The 17,514-nt window shown below is 44.0% G+C and overlaps 1 protein-coding gene across 4 annotated transcripts in view; it reads right to left on the bottom strand.

Moving 5' to 3' along the window:
- Nucleotides 1-17,514, bottom strand: part of DMD (dystrophin) — a 6,960,831-nt gene that overhangs the window by 4,413,432 nt on the left and 2,529,885 nt on the right. For all 4 annotated transcript variants that reach the window (XM_069204753.1, XM_069204754.1, XM_069204752.1 and 1 more), the window contains one exon: nt 3,628-3,810. In XM_069204753.1, the coding sequence (XP_069060854.1) occupies nt 3,628-3,810 (183 nt within the window). The remainder of the gene's footprint in view (nt 1-3,627; nt 3,811-17,514) is intronic.

The following is a 17,514-nucleotide window of genomic DNA, read 5'->3' on the forward strand; positions in this document are numbered from 1 at the left end:
TCTTTATGGGTGGCAAAAAAAATGTTGCAGCCCAAAAGGATCTCCTGGAACCCCAATGCCTTGGGTACCTAGGTACCATATACTAGGGACTTATAAGGGGGGGTCCAATGTGCCAATTGAAATTGGAATATGAAGTCACTAAACTATAGTGACTAATTTGGAAGCAGAGAGAGCATAAGCACTGAGGTGCTGGTTAGCACTCACAAAACTGCCAAAATTGGGGGTAACCATGTGAGAAAGAGGCTACTTTCTCACAATATATTACTAGTATCTTATTAAATGTATGATATGAATTACAGACAATGTGGAACTTAGGATGAGAGCCAACGAAAAAACAAAATTGTGTTCCATTGTGTATTGTGTATAAATATAAATCTACTACATTTGCTGCATATGCCACCATCTAGTACATAACTTGCAGGTTATAACAAAAAAGGATCAAAAGTGACTTAAAAAGGGGATAACTTTCATGGGGAACAGCGATATCAGACACCTTAAAAAAGATAATCGTTTTCCTTTCACCTCTTGATCACCATACACACGTAATGAAAGGACCCTATTAAGAAAAAAACTTTTACCAGACAGTAGTCATTTAAGCAATTCATGTAAAGAGGTTGGATTGTGTTTGTAGCATGAAATACATTCTGATACATTAGGAATTGATTCAAACATGACTTCTTTGTCATGCAAATATGGCACTTCATATTTTGGCAAAGTCATTTTACACTATAGACAATCTGCTCAAAACTACTCAACAGTAGACCAAGAGCACAGGAAAATCCCAAGGATTAATAAAGGCCACACCCTTTTTACGTGAAATGTGCATATAGAAATTAGTTTTTGTCTAAAGTAATTGCTGAATCTATCTGAAATAATCTATCTTTCTCTTTGTGTTAAATGCTAGAGTGTTACTTAAATCGTGTTCCATCGCTTTGATAGTTGACGATATCTTTATTTTTTACTGAATAACATGTTAAGTAGGATTTGCTGAACATGCACACATTTTGTTTCTCAAGAATATTTGTAATTTACAAAGCATTGAATTCCCTTTTGTATTGACGTGTGTTAAAATGACAAAATAATAAGATACTGTTGTAGCAGAATGTGCAGCATAATTCCACATATATTGCCTTCTTATTTTTATATTTTTTAAAGTGACCTTTTATAGGCATTAAGGGGCATATTTATACTCCGTTTGTGCCGAATTTGCGTCGTTTTTTTCGACGCAAATTCGATGCAAAACTAACTCCATATTTATACTTTGGCGTTAGACGCGTCTAGCGCCAAAGTTCATGGAGTTAGCGTCATGTTTTGGCGTGAACACCTTCCTTGCGTTAATGAGATGCAAGGTAGGCGTTCCCGTCTTAAAAAATGACTCCCAGGCATGTGCGTGGTATTTATACTCCCGGGCAAAAATCACGCCCGGGAGTGGACGGGGCAAAAAAACCCGCATTTGCGCCTCTTTTTAACGCCTGGGTCAGGGCAGGCGTTAAGGGACCTGTGGGCTCAGAATGAGCCCAGAGGTGCCCTCCCCTGCCCCCAGGGACACCCCCTGCCACCCTTGCCCACCCCAGGAGGACACCCAAGGATGGAGGGACCCATCCCAGGGAAGAAAAGGTAAGTTGTGGTAAGTATTTTTTTAATTTTTTTTTTGTGGCATAGGGGGGCCTGATTTGTGCCCCCCTACATGCCACTATGCCCAATGACCATGCCCAGGGGACAGAAGTCACCTGGGCATGGCCATTGGGCAAGGGGGCATGACTCCTGTCTTTGCTAAGACAGGAGTCATGTTAATGGCGTCTGGGCACCCCAAAAAAATGGCGCAAATCGGGTTAAGACGATTTTTTTGCCTCAGCCTCACTTGCCCCATTTTGGGACGCCCAAACGCCATTTTTCCCTACGCCGGCGCTGCTTGGTGTACGTCGTTTTATTTCACGCACACCTGGCAGCGCCGGTCGGCTAACGCCATTCAATAAATACGGCGCCCGCATGGCGCTTCAGAATGGCGTTAGCCGGCGCTAATTTTTTTGGCGCAAAACTGCGTTAGCGCAGTTTTGCGTCAAAAAGTATAAATATGGCCCCAAATCCCTCTGGCTCCGCTTAAGAGCAAATATTCTTTAAATTCCTAGTTGAAGGTCTACATGTTGGACAAAATCTTTAGATATAAATGTAATTCAATAGTAAGTCCAATATTAAAGGTACTTAGGCTTAAGTAACCAGGTTTTATATTTTATTGTAAGACACTCTGAATTTCAGTAAAATGTAAACCAAAAACCCACTACATCTGATTTCCCCCATTATGAATGTAACATGTTTCTGAATTCAGTGCATACCACTGATGCACCAGTATCTTAAAAGCTCACCAATGGAATTTATTGAAACCATTAGAGAATTTTAAAAACTTCAAATACAATTTGGGAACAGTATGGCAGTGGGTTAAGTAAATATCACTAGATAAAAAGGAGAGAAAAATGTCCTTTTAGATTTCAACCTACTTCCGAAAAGTATACCATTTTGCAAATATTACACAATAATAGTTTTTGAGTGTGGACACAGACATTTAGATAACCAATCGAGCTACTGCTAATGCTTGCAGTCTCAAACACAGAGAACCATGTTCAGCTTTTTGTTTGTCATTTCATTCAAGCTACAGCTCTTAGGGGCTGATTTAAGAAAAGTGTCACTGCACTTAGTGCAGCGCCACTTTCCTTGTGCCCTTTAGCGCCCCACTACTGCCACCATATGTGCGCTGTTTTTAAAATATGTTTCACCATGGCACAGGGTAGGGGCATTAGCGTCAGTATTTCTGACGCTATTGATGTACTCTGCAGAAGTAGCTCCAGAATTTTGGCGCTACTCCTGCAGAGTACATATGGGCCGATTGTATTCAATGGCATACCCCCTTTTAACTCCTGCTCTGAGCAGGAGTTAAAGGTGTCAAAAAAAGGCACAAGGAAATCTCTTACATTTCCTTGCGCCGTTTTGTTTACTTCCCTACAGGGGAATGTCCCCCTTGCATACATTATGCCCGGCGCAGGCAAAATGTGGTGCAAGGGGTTACAAAGTGGCGCAATACATGCATTGCACCACTTTGTAAATATGGTACATGTAAAAAGGCACTTTAGCGCCGCCTTAGCATAAAAAAATGATGCTATGGGGGCACTAAGGTGGCGCTTGGGCCTCTTAAATCCGGCGCTTAGTAAATTAGAGTCCCAAAGTGAATTTGTTGAGGAATTTAAATGAAGGCCACACCTGTCATGGAAAAAGAGAATTAAACATTTCTATAAAATAAACCACTTACATTTGTGCATGTTAAGGTTGTTTGAAATTAGTCATGTTACAGGTTAAAAAGTCAACTGGACACAGAAATGCATGAAGAGTTGAAAGGGGTAACACTTGTAATGCCATGGAAACATGAACAAAGCAAAACAAATAAAAACACTGCAGTTATTGCAAACTATTTTCTAGCACTGTTTAACTTATGGATTTATATTTTTCCGAGGGTCTTCCCCACAGACATCTCCAGAGATACGTCTTGGTATCAGACGAGAAGCCTACAACTCTTGTATTGTTAGTAGGGCTCTGTTAGTAGCAGTTGCAAACAAATAGGTTTGCAAGTAGACTCACAATTTGTGCATAGTTCTTTCGCTGGAACTGAGCAAATTTGCTCTCAATGTCTCGCCAACGCTTGTTGAGCTTGATGAGGGTTGGCTCCACTGCCTTGGCAGCCCCGTCCTTAGACAAGCTTTCAGCTTGCTTATGCACCATGTTCAGGTCGTCTTTCGCCTTCTCCAATTCTCCATCAAGCTCCTATTGGGCAAAATCAATACAATGGCCCAGGGCAGTTAGCTAACCAAATTAAGGGACTTCTCTTTAGAAGTAGTTTAGCAGTAGCAAAACAAACTTGGCGAATATTTAACTAATCACTCGTGCTTAAAGTTTTATGAGAATCGCATGTTTGTGGGAAATGACAAAGCATTAATAGATATGCAAATAAATTTCATCTAGTTTTTCATGCCTTGCATGTCCTACATTTGGAAGGTATTACTGGGCATTAATGTGTGCCATTTTTTTTAATTTACATGTCCAAACCCGATTTTAATGACCAAATATTTGATATGTATTAAATTAACTTACAGTATTTGGACTACTCACTGTATTTGAAATATAGGTGTTGCCTACCGTGGAGCTCTAGTTAAGCCCTGACTTTTCAAGTGAACGCAGAACTCAAGCCATAATAAAGCAAAACAGCATAATGACAAATAAAAAATAAATCCACAAAATAATAACTGGGAACAGTTTGCACACAAATGATTGTTGGTTTTGACAATGAAATATGACTATGACTTGAGGAAACCAGTGTGCTAAAATTAGATAGTATTCATCCTAGAAAGATAGACATTTGTTATTCTGGAACAAAAATTCATATTAAAAACAATTAAAATATTTATTAGAAAAACATGTCGTACTTCGAAAACAAAAACAAATTCATAATATACCTCTACATTTATTAATTTATGTGTAACTACTCATATTGCAACAGTGAAGTCTGACAACTAAACAGAGTTTACAATTCTGTGAGAATTTGACAAATAGAACGGAAACGACTCGTCCCCACACCATTCAAAATAATTTGAGATAGCATATTCACTAAGCAATCATGTGGAAAATTAATCAAATCCAGAATTTTAGAAGTTCATGCAGCTGGTCAAATGAGGGGGTCCAAAAGATTTCTTTGCCATGATTTCAAATGTGCTACTATGCTGCCGAAAAGGATAACTTACTTCAAATAACAACAAACCTAAATGTACTAAATGTATGTCATCTCCAGGCTGAGAATGTTGTGCAGACACATATTTCAGTGTTTCTTGTTTCCTTGCTGCCCACTCTTAGATGTGCACTGTGTGTTTTTGCTCTCTTAAATGGATTAGGGCGTATAATGTGTTAGTGACAACACCTGTTGTCGATTGGATAAAAAGATTAAACATGGCATGGTGATTTAGGATTTTGGGCTTGATGTGCATGCGGGTCAGATGAATAATTTTTCTATACTTTCAGTTTGTGGTGCCAAGTGAATGCTTCATTAGCTAAATATGTATGTTTTATTTTTTATAAGTGGTGTAGAAAGCACTTTAGTTGCCTGCTAGAGCTGACTTTGTGTTAACCCCTTTCAGTCATTAAAGACAAATTACTTTTATGCAATATGCATAGGTTTTTGAACAACACAAACTCTTCATTGTATAGTACAGTTATAATGAATATCTGTGAGGTTCCATTGTTTGGTCCAGTGTTGCTGAGAAAAGAGTAATTTGGCTGAGTTAAAAGAATTCAGAAGAGAATGAAATGACCTGGAAATGAAATAAAGGTGTACAACAGAAGGGAAATAACATTTTTAACATGTGGCTCAAAATTACCTCTGGGAATAGTAAGCAAATAGCAAAGTACTTGCTGTGGCTAATAAAGCTTGAAAAAAATCTAATAACATTAGGAAACTGTTTCATTGCATGGGATACTTCAACAAACTAATACTGAAGTTAGACATGGATTTGTTGTCTGTTTTTTTATAATTATATATGGGTGATAGACAACTAGTATATTGGTATATTAAAGGATTTTTTTATTTTTATTTTTTTATGTAGGACTACAGCATAGATGACATTGGAGATTTAGGTGTACCCACCATGAAAGATGAATTTTGCAAATCCATCTTAGGAGCTGTATGCACCATTCGCTGGAAACTGGGTGGGGTCATGAGATCCCCCTCGTCCATGTATTGCCTGGCTCGGTGCAGGCACACAGCAGATTGAAAGTAGGCTGCTAAATTATTTAATTTTAATTTCTAAAAAAGTTTTACAAGTTTTGAATCTGAACTTGGTGCCACAGGGTGGGAGCGTTGTTGGCTAGACTTATTTTGGAGGTCGTCCTTCAGTGTTTTAATTTGGTTCCATTTTGCAATGCCATCTTAGGAGCTCCACCTCTAGTTGCTGAAACCTGGGAGGTGTCAATAAACTTCCTTGTCCATTTAATGCCTGACTCTGCGCCGGCATGCCATGGTGGTATTGAGACTTTGTTGGCCCTCTGCCCACCTGGCTGTGATTATCTATTATTTAACATCAATGGGGTAGGCATGAAGTACAAGTTACTTACCTTTGGTAACAAAATATCTGTTAGAGACATATTCTAGTTGCAGATTCCTTACCTTTGAATTTCCCCAGACTGGATCTGGAGATTTTTCTTCGAGCAGTATCCCTGCGTGCCACAAAGTGGCGTCGGTCGACTCTGCGGGCGTCGTTGGCATCGTGCTCTCCGTGATGACGTCGTGGTCGTTTATAGGCGCCACCCCGGTGCGCTGATGTCAGTTTCTTTTCATGACTTTCCACGCCAGTAGCGCTGAGCCATGAAGAACACAGAGTGGTGCGCCAAAACTAGGGCCCTCAAGGAAAAGTTCCTGTCCCTAGATATCAGTTTGCAGTGCGGGGAGGATGGGCGGGTCGGTAAGAAATCTGCAACTACAATATGTCTCTACCAGATATTTCGTTACCGAAGGTAAGTAACTTGTACATCTGATAGAGACTTCTAGTTGAAGATTCCTTACCTTCGAATAAATACTCGAGAAATACCATCCCCGGTGGTGGGCCTGCAAACCAAGATCACACCAAAAAGTCCTGCAGGACCAAACGGCCAAATTAGCCGTCCTTTTGGACTTTATCATCCAGGCAGTAGTGCTTGGTAAAAGTGAGCAGAGATGCCCACGTTGCTCCCTGGCAAATATCCAGGACTGGAACACCCCGTGCTAGCACCATGGTAGCAGCAGTAGCTCTGGTGGAGTGAGCTCGCAAACCTTTAGGAGGTTGCTTTTTAGCCAGAGCGTAGCACATTTTGATGCATAAGAGTACACGCCTTCGCCTTCTTTGCACCCATATATCCCACAAAGAGTTGATCGTCCACCCGGAAGTCTTTGGTACGATCAAGATAGAACGCCAACACTCTTTTTGGCTCCAGACGGTGGAGTCTCTCCTCCTCATTAGAGGGATGTGGGTGCATAAAAGGTAGGCAAGGTGATGGACTGTCCGACATGGAAGGGTGTCGCTACCTTACTTAGAAAAGAAGCCCTCGTGCGAAGCACCACTTTGTCAGGGTGAATGGCAAAAAAAGGTGGCTTAGGTGACAGAGCCTAGAGTTCATTAACTCTGCGGGCAGAAGTAATGGCAACTAAAAAGACAGTCTTTATAGTTAAGAGCCTTAGAGGACAGTTGTGAAGCGGTTCAAACAGGGTACACATAGGGTAAGTTAAGACCGGGTTGAGATCCCATTGGGGCATGATGAATGGGATAGGAGGAAAGAGATGTGTGAGGCCTTTAAGAAACCTTCCATCTATCGGAGATTTAAATAAGGAAGGCTGATCAGGTAACCTTAAGAAAGCAGAGATAGCAGATAGATATCCCTTAAGAGTGCCCAACGTGCAACCTTGCCGGGCAAAGGAAAGAATAAAGAGAAGAACTTGAGAGAGAGGAGCAGATAGAGGATCAACAGAATTGTCGATGCACCATGCCACAAATTTCTTCCAATGACAGGCATTTCCAGTTTTGATTGAGGGACGCCTGGCTACCAAGATAATGTCACAGACTTTGGGTGGCAAGTCAAAAGACGTCAATTGCCGCTCAATCTCCACGCAAGAAGTCGCAGAGTTGACAGGTTCAGTGGAGGACCTTCCTCTGCTGCTGCGACAGAAGATCCTCCCCAAGGGCCAGTCTGATCAGAGGAGCTATGGCCATGTTCAAAAGCTCGGGATACCAGACTCTTCATGCCCAGTCCGGAGCCCCTAGTATTACTTAGGCCCGGTCTTGCCTGATCTCCTTCATAACTCTGGGCAGAAGTGGTATTGGCGGGAAGGCGTACAGGAGGCCTGAATTTCACTCACAACGAAAAGCGTCGCCAAGCGAGTGCCGCCTTGGAAACTCCAATTCGCCAAACAGCTGACATTGCTTGTTCTCTACGGAGGCGAACAAGTCTAATCAAGATTCTCCCCACTGCAGTAAGAGACCTTGCACCATCTCCGGATGGAGACGCCATTCATGATCGACCATGCATCGTCGGCTGAGTTTGTCTGCTCTGGCTTTCAAGGTCAAGGAGCCTGCCAGGTGTTGAATCACCAGGGAAATGTCATGATGTTCCTGCCAAGTCCAGAGACAAAGGGCCTCTTGACAAAGGGTCCACAACCCCACTCTGCCTTGTTTGTTGCAATACCACATGGTGGAGGTGTTGTCTGTGAACACCTGCACTGCTTTCCCCTTGAGGGAAGGAAGAAATGCTTTCAATGCCAGTCGAATCGCTCCGAGCGCCAGATGATTGATATGGAGCCCAGTTTCCGCCGGAGACCAGATGCCTCTGATCTCTGCCTCTCCCATGTGGCCACCCCATCCCAGGAGTGACTCATCTGTGATGACCGTAAGATCTGGTTGGGGAAAGGAGAGGGATCAGCCCTTGACACAATCCTGATTTGTTAACTACCACTGCAGCTCTTTCGCAGTCCCTTCCGAGATCTGGACCTTGTCGGAGATATTTCTCTGATGCTGCGCCCACAGGTACCACTGCAGAGCCCGCTTATGGCATCTGGCATTTTGAACCAGCAGGACGCAGGAGGCCATGATGCCCAGCAGCCTCAGAGTCATTCTCACCAAAATCCAGGACAGAGGCTAAAACATCGGTATCACAGCCCCAATATTCTGGACTCGCTTTTCAGGAGGATATGCCAGAAACTGCACTGTATCCAGAACAGCTCTGATGAAAGGGAGCGTCTGAGAAGGAGTTAGGTGTGACTTCGGCACATTGATAGTGAACCCCAGTGAATGCAAAAGGTTTGTCGTAGTCTGGGGTGGGAGACGACTGTCTGGGGCGAATTCGCCTTCAACCACCAATCGTTGAGGTAGGGGAAGACTGGGACCCCTAACCTGGTCAGATGAGCTGCCACTACTACCATCACCTTCGTGAACACCTGAGGGACACTGGTCAGGCCAAAGGGGAGCACGGTAAACTGAAAGTGCTCGTGACCTACCACAAATCAGGTAACGTCTGTGGGCCAGCAAGACGTGAATGTGGAAGTATGCGTCTTGCAAGTCCAACGCTACCATCCAGTCTCCAAGATCCAGGGCAGATAGGACCTGAGCCAATGTCAACATTTTGAACTTCTCCTTTTTTAGGAAGAGATTGAGGGACTGAAGATCTAATATAGGTTGAAGACCTTTGTCCTTTTTTGGAACCAGAAAGTAGCGGAAATAGCACCACAACCTACTTCTGGCAACGGAACCCTCTCTATAGCTCCTTTGGCCAAAAGGGCTTGGACTTCCTTGCGGAGAAGCGCCATATGATTCTCCGATATTTGAGTGTATGAAGGTGGCATGGCTGGAGGAGATGTCTCGAAGGGGAGGGAGTAGCCCCTTTGGACAATTTGGAGTACCCACCTGTCTGAGGTAATGGCTTTCCATTGGGGCAGGTGATGGCGTATCCTGGCACCTACTGGCTTCTGATATACCTGCGGACTAGCAAGGCTTGGAGGCTGAAGAGGGGGAGGGGGTAGACTGGGCGACCCTCTGGCTCCCTGGTCCCCGGGCACGTGGGATCCCACATCTGCCAGGGGCTGTACAGCATGCACGGGTCGGTAACTAGGGGGAAAAGGACGCCGTTGGGTGCACCTTCCGAAGCCATAAAAGGGGTGAAAGGTGGACTGCTGGGGTCTCGGTGCAGGCGTGAGGCCAAGGGAACAGGCCGTGCCTCAGGAAAGGGCTCGAGCACCGAGTCCGCCTTGTCTCTGAAGAGACATGTGCCTTCAAAGGGCATGTCCATCAAGGATTGCTGGACATCCCTTGAAATGCCAGATGTTCTCAGCCAGGCGTGGCATCTCAGTGTCACCGTTGATGCAACCGATCTGCCCAGAGAGTCAGTCATATCCAGCCCACAACGAACCGTGAACTTAGCTGCATCCCTCCCATGTGTTACGGCTGGGGACAGGACAGTCCGGGCCTCCTCCGGAACTGCAGGCAGCACTTGCACAATCGTATCCCAGAGAGTATGGGAATAGCGGCCCAAAAGGCATGCTGTAATTACGGACTGCAGCGCTAGACCGTTGGAAGAAAACAACTTCTTCCCCAAATTATCCAGTCTTTTTGATTCCCTATCCAGGGGTGCGGCACGGAATGCACCAGATGAAGAAGAAGCCTGGATGACAAGAGGCTCTCAGGCGTGGGGTGTTGGGTCACGAATTTCAGGTCTGACGGCGCAGGCCGATGGCAGCGGGCAATTGTCCTATTCACAGGAGCCCCTGTGCTGGGTCTTGACCAAGTACCCAAAAGGACGTCTGTCAGTGCTTCATTAAAGAGTAAAAGGGGCTTGGAAGAGGAAGACCCCGGCTGAAGCACGTCGGTTAGGATGTTAGGTCTAACCTCCACAGAAGGTAGCTCGAGGTCCAGGACCTCAGCCGCCCTTCTCACCACCATAGAATAAGAAGCACCCTCCTCCATAGCCACGCTAGGAGGAGAGAGCATACCAGTGTCAGGGGAGGTGTCTAGACCACTGGCATAACCCAAATCCTGCACCCAGTCCATTTGGGGTTCAAGCTGGTATTCTAAAGGGTCCAGCGTCCCCTCCATACTCTCCCTGTATCCATACCCACAAGAATAAGCATCTGGATCAACCCTGGGCCCAGGAGAGCCCAATGAGAACGGAATCGGTGTCATTTCGGCTCTGGGTCGTTGGGTATGAGGATGGGATCGATGCCGATTGTGGGCCCAACCGACGTAAGGACCATCAACGTCTGACCTGACGCCGGGGAAGGTCGCCGTGGCACGAACGGCATCGGGATGGATCCGCAGTTGGATCTGGAGGGGCCCTCCGGAGTTGAGGCCGAAGCCGACGGCTTTGAAACCGAGGGGACCCCAATTGATTCACCTGTGCCTGAAGGCTCTGAAGGTGGGTCGGACTGCCCAAAAATGAGGCGCATGGCCTCGTAAAATTCTTTAAGCTGGGCAGGGCTGGCTCTGGCTCCCGGGAAGTCGGGGAAGCACAGAGCCGACCCAGAAGAAGGCTCAGTTGACAGAGGCCTAGAGCGTCGACGCTCTTCCTGAGTCGTATCACCCGATCGATGGGGTGAAATCAAAGAATGCTTGTCCTTCTTCAACTTCTTCTTTTTGTGATCTAAATGCCCCGATGACTTGGAGGTCGAAGAGTGGTGGTGACTCCGCGGCTGGTCTCGAGACCTTCCTCTCGAACGGGACAGTGAGCACTGCGAAGTCGAGTGTCGGGCCACCATGAGCTTTAGGGACCGCTCCCTCAAAGCCTCCGGGTTCATGGCCCGACACTCAGAGCATGACTTCGGATCGTGATCGCGCTCCAGGCATCAGAGACACACGAGGTGCGGATCCGTCACTGACATAGTTCGGTGACAGGAGTCGCAGGGCTTAAATCTGGTCTTGCGGGACATCCCTTGACACATCCACGAACTCGTCAAAAATTAGATGAAAGTGTCGAGGTAGGTAGCTCTTCTCCGGATCTGCGTGTAGGCTGGCGCGGAAAGAAAAGAACTGATGTCAGCATGCCAGGGTGGCGCCTCTATTCAACCATGACGTCATCACAGTGAGCACGACGCCAACGACGCCCGTGGAGTCGACCGACACCACCTGATGGCGTGCAGGGGTACTGCTCGAAGAAAAATCTCCGGATCCAGTCTGACGCCTGGGTAAATTCAAAGGTAAGGAATCTGCAACTAGAAGTCTCTATCAGATGCAGCAATGCATTAAGTGTAATTTTGAACTGGAAAAGAGGGTAGAACCTCTTAAATCAACTTTAAGGGAATGTAACATGTCGCACTTCAAACCTTATGATAGGAACTTTAACAAGGGCTGCTTAGAGTTAAAAGCTTGTCTAATTAACTCCAGATCCCTATCTTAACCCAAACCGGAGATCTGGGGCAAGCTTAACGATCATGAATGGGATGCTGTATTTTTAACAGAAACATGGTTAAATGATAGCTCCAACCCTGATATTGCATTGGCAACACCTGAGGGATATGCTATCTTCCATCTGGACTGGGTGAGAGGAAATGGTGGTGGGATTGCTGTAATCTATTTGGTAAAAATTAATGTGCTCTTTACAAGGTAGAAGACCTTGAATTGGTTGAGGGATTTGTTTTTTCCTTCAAATATCTGACAATTTACCGGTTTCAGGTGCTTTAATATACCGTCCCCCTAAATTGTCTCCGAAGTTCACCAAAGTATTAGCTAATGGGGTTGCCCTTCAACATCTACAATACTCTAATTTCACAGTGCTGGGGATTTTAATGAACACATGGAAGCAGAAATGGAATCGCAGATTGGCTGAGCAGCTCATAGATGCAACGGCTGATCCTAATTTAGTGCAGACAGTCAAAGGCTTGACTCTTCTTTGATCATGGGACAACCACTCCTGTTAGTTTGGACTGGTCATTTCTTAATACTTTATAATCTGTCCTATGCTGCAGCTCAGTCTGTTCCAGCTAGGCCAGAAGGAGTTTTTAGACCTTAGCATTCTATCCCTGATTCAAGTCTTCTAGTTATGTGTTCACAAACTGATTAACACGTCTATGGGAATTGACAAAGCTGTTAATTTCACAAATTCTTCCTTGTTGCAGAGTTGGGATAACTTGCCACCTCCTAAATAAATTAAAAGGAACAGAGGTGCCTTCCCTGTGGCATGGTTTTCTACCAGCCTGCAGGAGGAAAAACTTAGTTGTAAGCACCTTGAAAGAAAATGGCAGTGGAATTATGATCTAGAGACTAGGAGGATTTATAAAGTGGCTCTTAATCAGTTTTGAAAAAATATTAAAAACATTAAAAGACATCTATTTGCCAAACAAATTATGGCTGCAGAGAATGCTCTAAGAACTATTTTTGATATTGTAAAATCTTTTCTGAAGCCAATGCAAACAAACAGACCATTCCTGCCTCTCAGTTGTTTCTCTACACTTATCGATAAAGGTTGGGAAAATGTATTCTAATTTCCAGATTGCTCTAGCTGCTTCCTGTTCCAAGGGACCCATGATTCGGGGCTTGAGAAGGAGGGACCTTTGCTAGCATCTTTTGAGAGGACTGCTTTGGCTGACTCCGAGCAAATTGTTAGAGTTAGATCTGGTTCCCCACTTGATGTTTGTCTTCCACACTTTTGGTCTTTGGCAGATGCCTCCATCAACCCATAGATTAATTCCTTATTTAACTTATTGATAGGACTTGGTATTATGCCTGCAGTCTAGAAAAAGGCATGGGTGGTGCCACATTCAAAGAAAACCAAAGCAGACCCTTGTAACCTATGCATCTACAGGCCTATTTCACTACCTCCTGCTCTGTGGAAATGTTGGAAATGCTGGCAAATGCTCAAATTACAAGGCACCTGGAAAGGAATAACACCCTCCATCTGTCTCAATCAGGCTTTACTGTGGTTTTAGTACAGAGTTAGTTCTTTCGGAGGCCATTGAGTTCATCCGGTATAATTTTGACCTTGGGGAAAAAAATTGCTGGTAATTCTTTTACATCTGTCTGTCACATTTGACATGGCGTCCTATGAAATACTCTTACAGAATCTTAAGGAGGCAGGGATAGTGGACAAAGCTTTTAACTGGTTCAGTTATTATCTCTCTGATAGGCATCAAGCAGTTTTGCTATTACCTTTTACCTCACAGTTCAGAGAAATGAGTTGTGGGTACCCAGGGCTCGTGTAACATTTATATGACCCAACCTGCCCCTTTACACAATATTGGGTATTTACCATCATCTCATATGCAGACGATACACAGAGTATGCTGTCCTTCTAACAGCTTGATGACATGGTGGGTAACATCTAGGGATGTCTCTCTGCAGTGGCCAGATGGGTGTACATCAGCTATTTAAAGTTACACTTGAAATAATCGTAAATTGTAGACTTTGGTACATCTTCCCCTTCAGACACTACAGGACTATGGCCTATGGAGCTTGGGACTTTCCGCTCCTCGACCCCAATTGCTAAGAATCTCTGGGTTCAATTGGATATGTCACTATCATTTAAATCACATGTAAGGCTACTGCCACCACTTGTTTTTTCCTTCTTAAATCCCTCAAGAAGGCCTAGAAATATGTCCCACTGGCTACCCAGAAAGACATTGTTCATGCTTTAGTTATATCTACATTGGATTATGTGAATGTGCTCAACCTGGGAGTCCCACAGAAGCTGGTAAACTGGCTGCAGCAAGTTCAGGATGCAGTGGGTCACCTTGTTTCACAAATTTCTAAAAGACAGCCTATTCAAAAATGTCTGAAACAATTGTGCTGGTTGCCCATCAAGTTGAGTATTAAATTTAAAGTGCTGATGATTACCCACAGGGTATTTCATAGAAATGGACCACACTATATTCAAGAAAACGTTAAAGGGCTCTGTGCTTTGCCAATCAAAATCTATTATGTATACATCAAGAGCACAATGCCAGAGCAGGAGGCAGATAATTTTCCTTTCTAGCACCTACGCTCAGAATTTTTTACCAAACTATCTCCATTCTATTCTTAAGAAAAGTATTTTTAAGGCACTCTTAAAAACGTTTTTATTCCGTGGTGTTTAACTGGCAGTCCTGCTTTGTTTCTCAGTCCAACGCCTGGAGGCTTTGCTTGAAGCAGCCATTGTGACCAGCCTTGATGCTTTGCGGGACTCAGTCACCGTGCTTCAAAAATGTATTTCATTAATTTTTGCATGCTCATACATCAAAGTCAAGAAGACCTAAAATCCCTCATACTAGTAGTTAAGAAGCACCTTCAAAGCATGGGACTTTGAAATCAAAATGGCTGAACATCAGGGAGGATCCACATCACACCTACTTCAGCCTCAACCATCCTTCTTCTAGCGGTGATTGGGTGACTCTCCTACCAGCTTGTGAGCCACAAGAAAGCTGGCTCTTTGTAGTATGTCTGTTATTTAATCAGAGTTCCATGTTGTACTGACAGCTTGCAGTCCCATGGGCCAAAAGCAGACTGACATTTCTGAGAGCTGCGAGCTGTGTAGAATTAATTTAATTGATCCGGGCAATTAGGTCCAGGTCCAGGCCCAGGCATAGAGAAAGAAATCACTGGATGGCCTGTTATGGCTTCCGCTTGGAAGTGAACCCCTAAGCTGAGATGTACTGGAGTTGACAGATAGAGAATTGTGTGGCCTGGGTGGGCATGCACTACCTGGTGTGCAATTGCTTGCTGTAAATGAACTAAGCCTTCCTATAGGTACCACAATACCTCAGAGCAAGAAGCCTCCACCTGCAAAGTGGACCTTAACAAGAAGGTGGCTTGTCATCCATGGATCAAACAGTGAAGGTGGAAAGTGGTGATGAAAATGTCTTTCGGTCATGTGACATTCGCTCTGCCAGCCAGGTACCCACCTTGCCCAAATGTCCCTGCATGGCAAAAGATAATCCAGCACACATTGTCCAGCAAGGCAATCTTTAAAAAATCTCAAAAGGTGCTGCTGAGAGCATCTGAGTGGCAGGACTACCCATGCCAAATCAAAACAACCTAACCATTGGTCCATCCTCTTACACTGACACAGCTCTCTAGGCAAGGTATAGTTATCAAAGGTTCTGGAGATGAAGACTGAAGAGGTTGGTCTAGTAGTTCACTGATAAGTCAAGACCTTCAAAATGTAGTTGAAAGGATCACTAAGGTGGAAGGCTGCATCTTAAATCTTGAAGCAACTGTGAAAGTGTAAACCACCTCTTTAAGTAATCCAGTACCTGTAAGGAGCATGTGGAAGACGCAGAATGATCCAACAAATGCAACATCCTGCACTTTATGGGATTACCTGAGGGTGTACAAGTGGCACATATGGAACTATTTATTGAACAACCGATAAAAATTGTCCCACTGGAGTAGCTCTGCTTGTGCTTACTCTGACGGAATCGACTCCCTTTCCCCTCTTGTGAGACTCCACTCCACTCAATGATTGCTATGATTTTCAACTGAAAGGATCAGGATAAAATCCAGTGAAAGATATGTACTAGTCCTAGGCAAAATATAAATTATGCTAGTGTAATTCGCATAACTTTGGAAATTTCGTGTTATGCTTGTTACGTGAAATTCCTGAAATTACGCCACTAGAGCACATTGCAAAATGACAGGCCATTTGTGGAAAAATGTCATAGCAAGTAATTGAGCTTAACTTGTATGCCAGAACATGTGAGGCTGTTTCTCCTGCCACTTGTGTTTTTCATGCTTTTTTCCTTATGTAAAAAAATGAGATGCATTTATGCTCAAATATAGGCTTAAATGATGGATCAGAATTTCAGGTAAGATCTCAAAATTGTGCATAATTTTCCATAAATGTCAAAAAAACACCTAACTCTGTTAATGCATATTAGAATTCTTTACTGTTCTTGCTGGGCTAAACTGACATACAGACTTCATTGGCCTAGTTGCCCCTGCCTAGCTCTGTCACTATTTTCCAAGTGGGATTCACACCCATTGACCCTACGTTTTATGTGCTAAATGAGCCCACATGCATCATTTGTGGGTTATTTTTAATAATCTCTTTTTGCTGCTTTTCATTTTGTAATGCGATTTTCTCTGTCTGTGAAGTCCTAAAGTAAAGGGTTTGAGTTATGTCCCACACAGTTAACTTAGATTCCACTTGGAGGATTATGATCATTGTGGTCCTCCAAGTTAGGCAACTGGGGGCCCACGAGAGGATAGGCAATAGATGCTTCATATTCAAATTATACATTAGGGGGGATGTGGAGATTTTGGATTGGTAATCAATTATCCAGAAGGCTTTCTCCAAGACCCAACATTTTAGTTGGCCTTTATTACAGATAACAGCATGAACTTAGACATGTGATCTCTCCTAACATTCACTACCCAGATTGCTGTGAATTGTTATGAAGGAAGCTAGCCGCCTCCATATTTTAACGTGAAACATCAAAGGCTTGAGTAATAAAATTAAACAGGGACAGGTGCTCACGGTTGCCAAACACTATTCTCCAACATCATTCTATTTCAGGAAACCTATTTGCCTGGATCACAGTTCCCTTTCCTTGGCTGAGATGGGTTTACCGATGTACTTCATGTACGGTTCACCAGCAGGTCCAGGGATGTAGCAATACTCTTTTGTCAGAATTTTCCCCTACACATACGCACAATGATATGAGAGACCCAAGAACAATACTGTTTGATATTCAGTGGACCACCCTATCATGTCTCTCAAAGTAAATGCACCTTCTCTGGTAACTACTACCTTCCTCACAACACTGTCACAGATCATACTCATCATTCCACTGGAAATCCTCATCATGGCAAATTACTTCAATTGGATCATTGACCGTGGGAGGAACAGATGTTGCACAAGGTTGGCCATCAGAGGGGACATGCCTTTGTCTGAGACTTGCTAACTTAATGTGCTTGGTTGATATATGGAAGCTGCTTTATCCCAATGCTGAAGGCTACAAATGCTGCTTCAGTGCCTAAAAATCAGTTTTAAAGTTAG

This window comes from Pleurodeles waltl, chromosome 8 (assembly GCF_031143425.1).
Source record: "Pleurodeles waltl isolate 20211129_DDA chromosome 8, aPleWal1.hap1.20221129, whole genome shotgun sequence".
Classification (NCBI taxonomy): Eukaryota; Metazoa; Chordata; class Amphibia; order Caudata; family Salamandridae; genus Pleurodeles; species Pleurodeles waltl.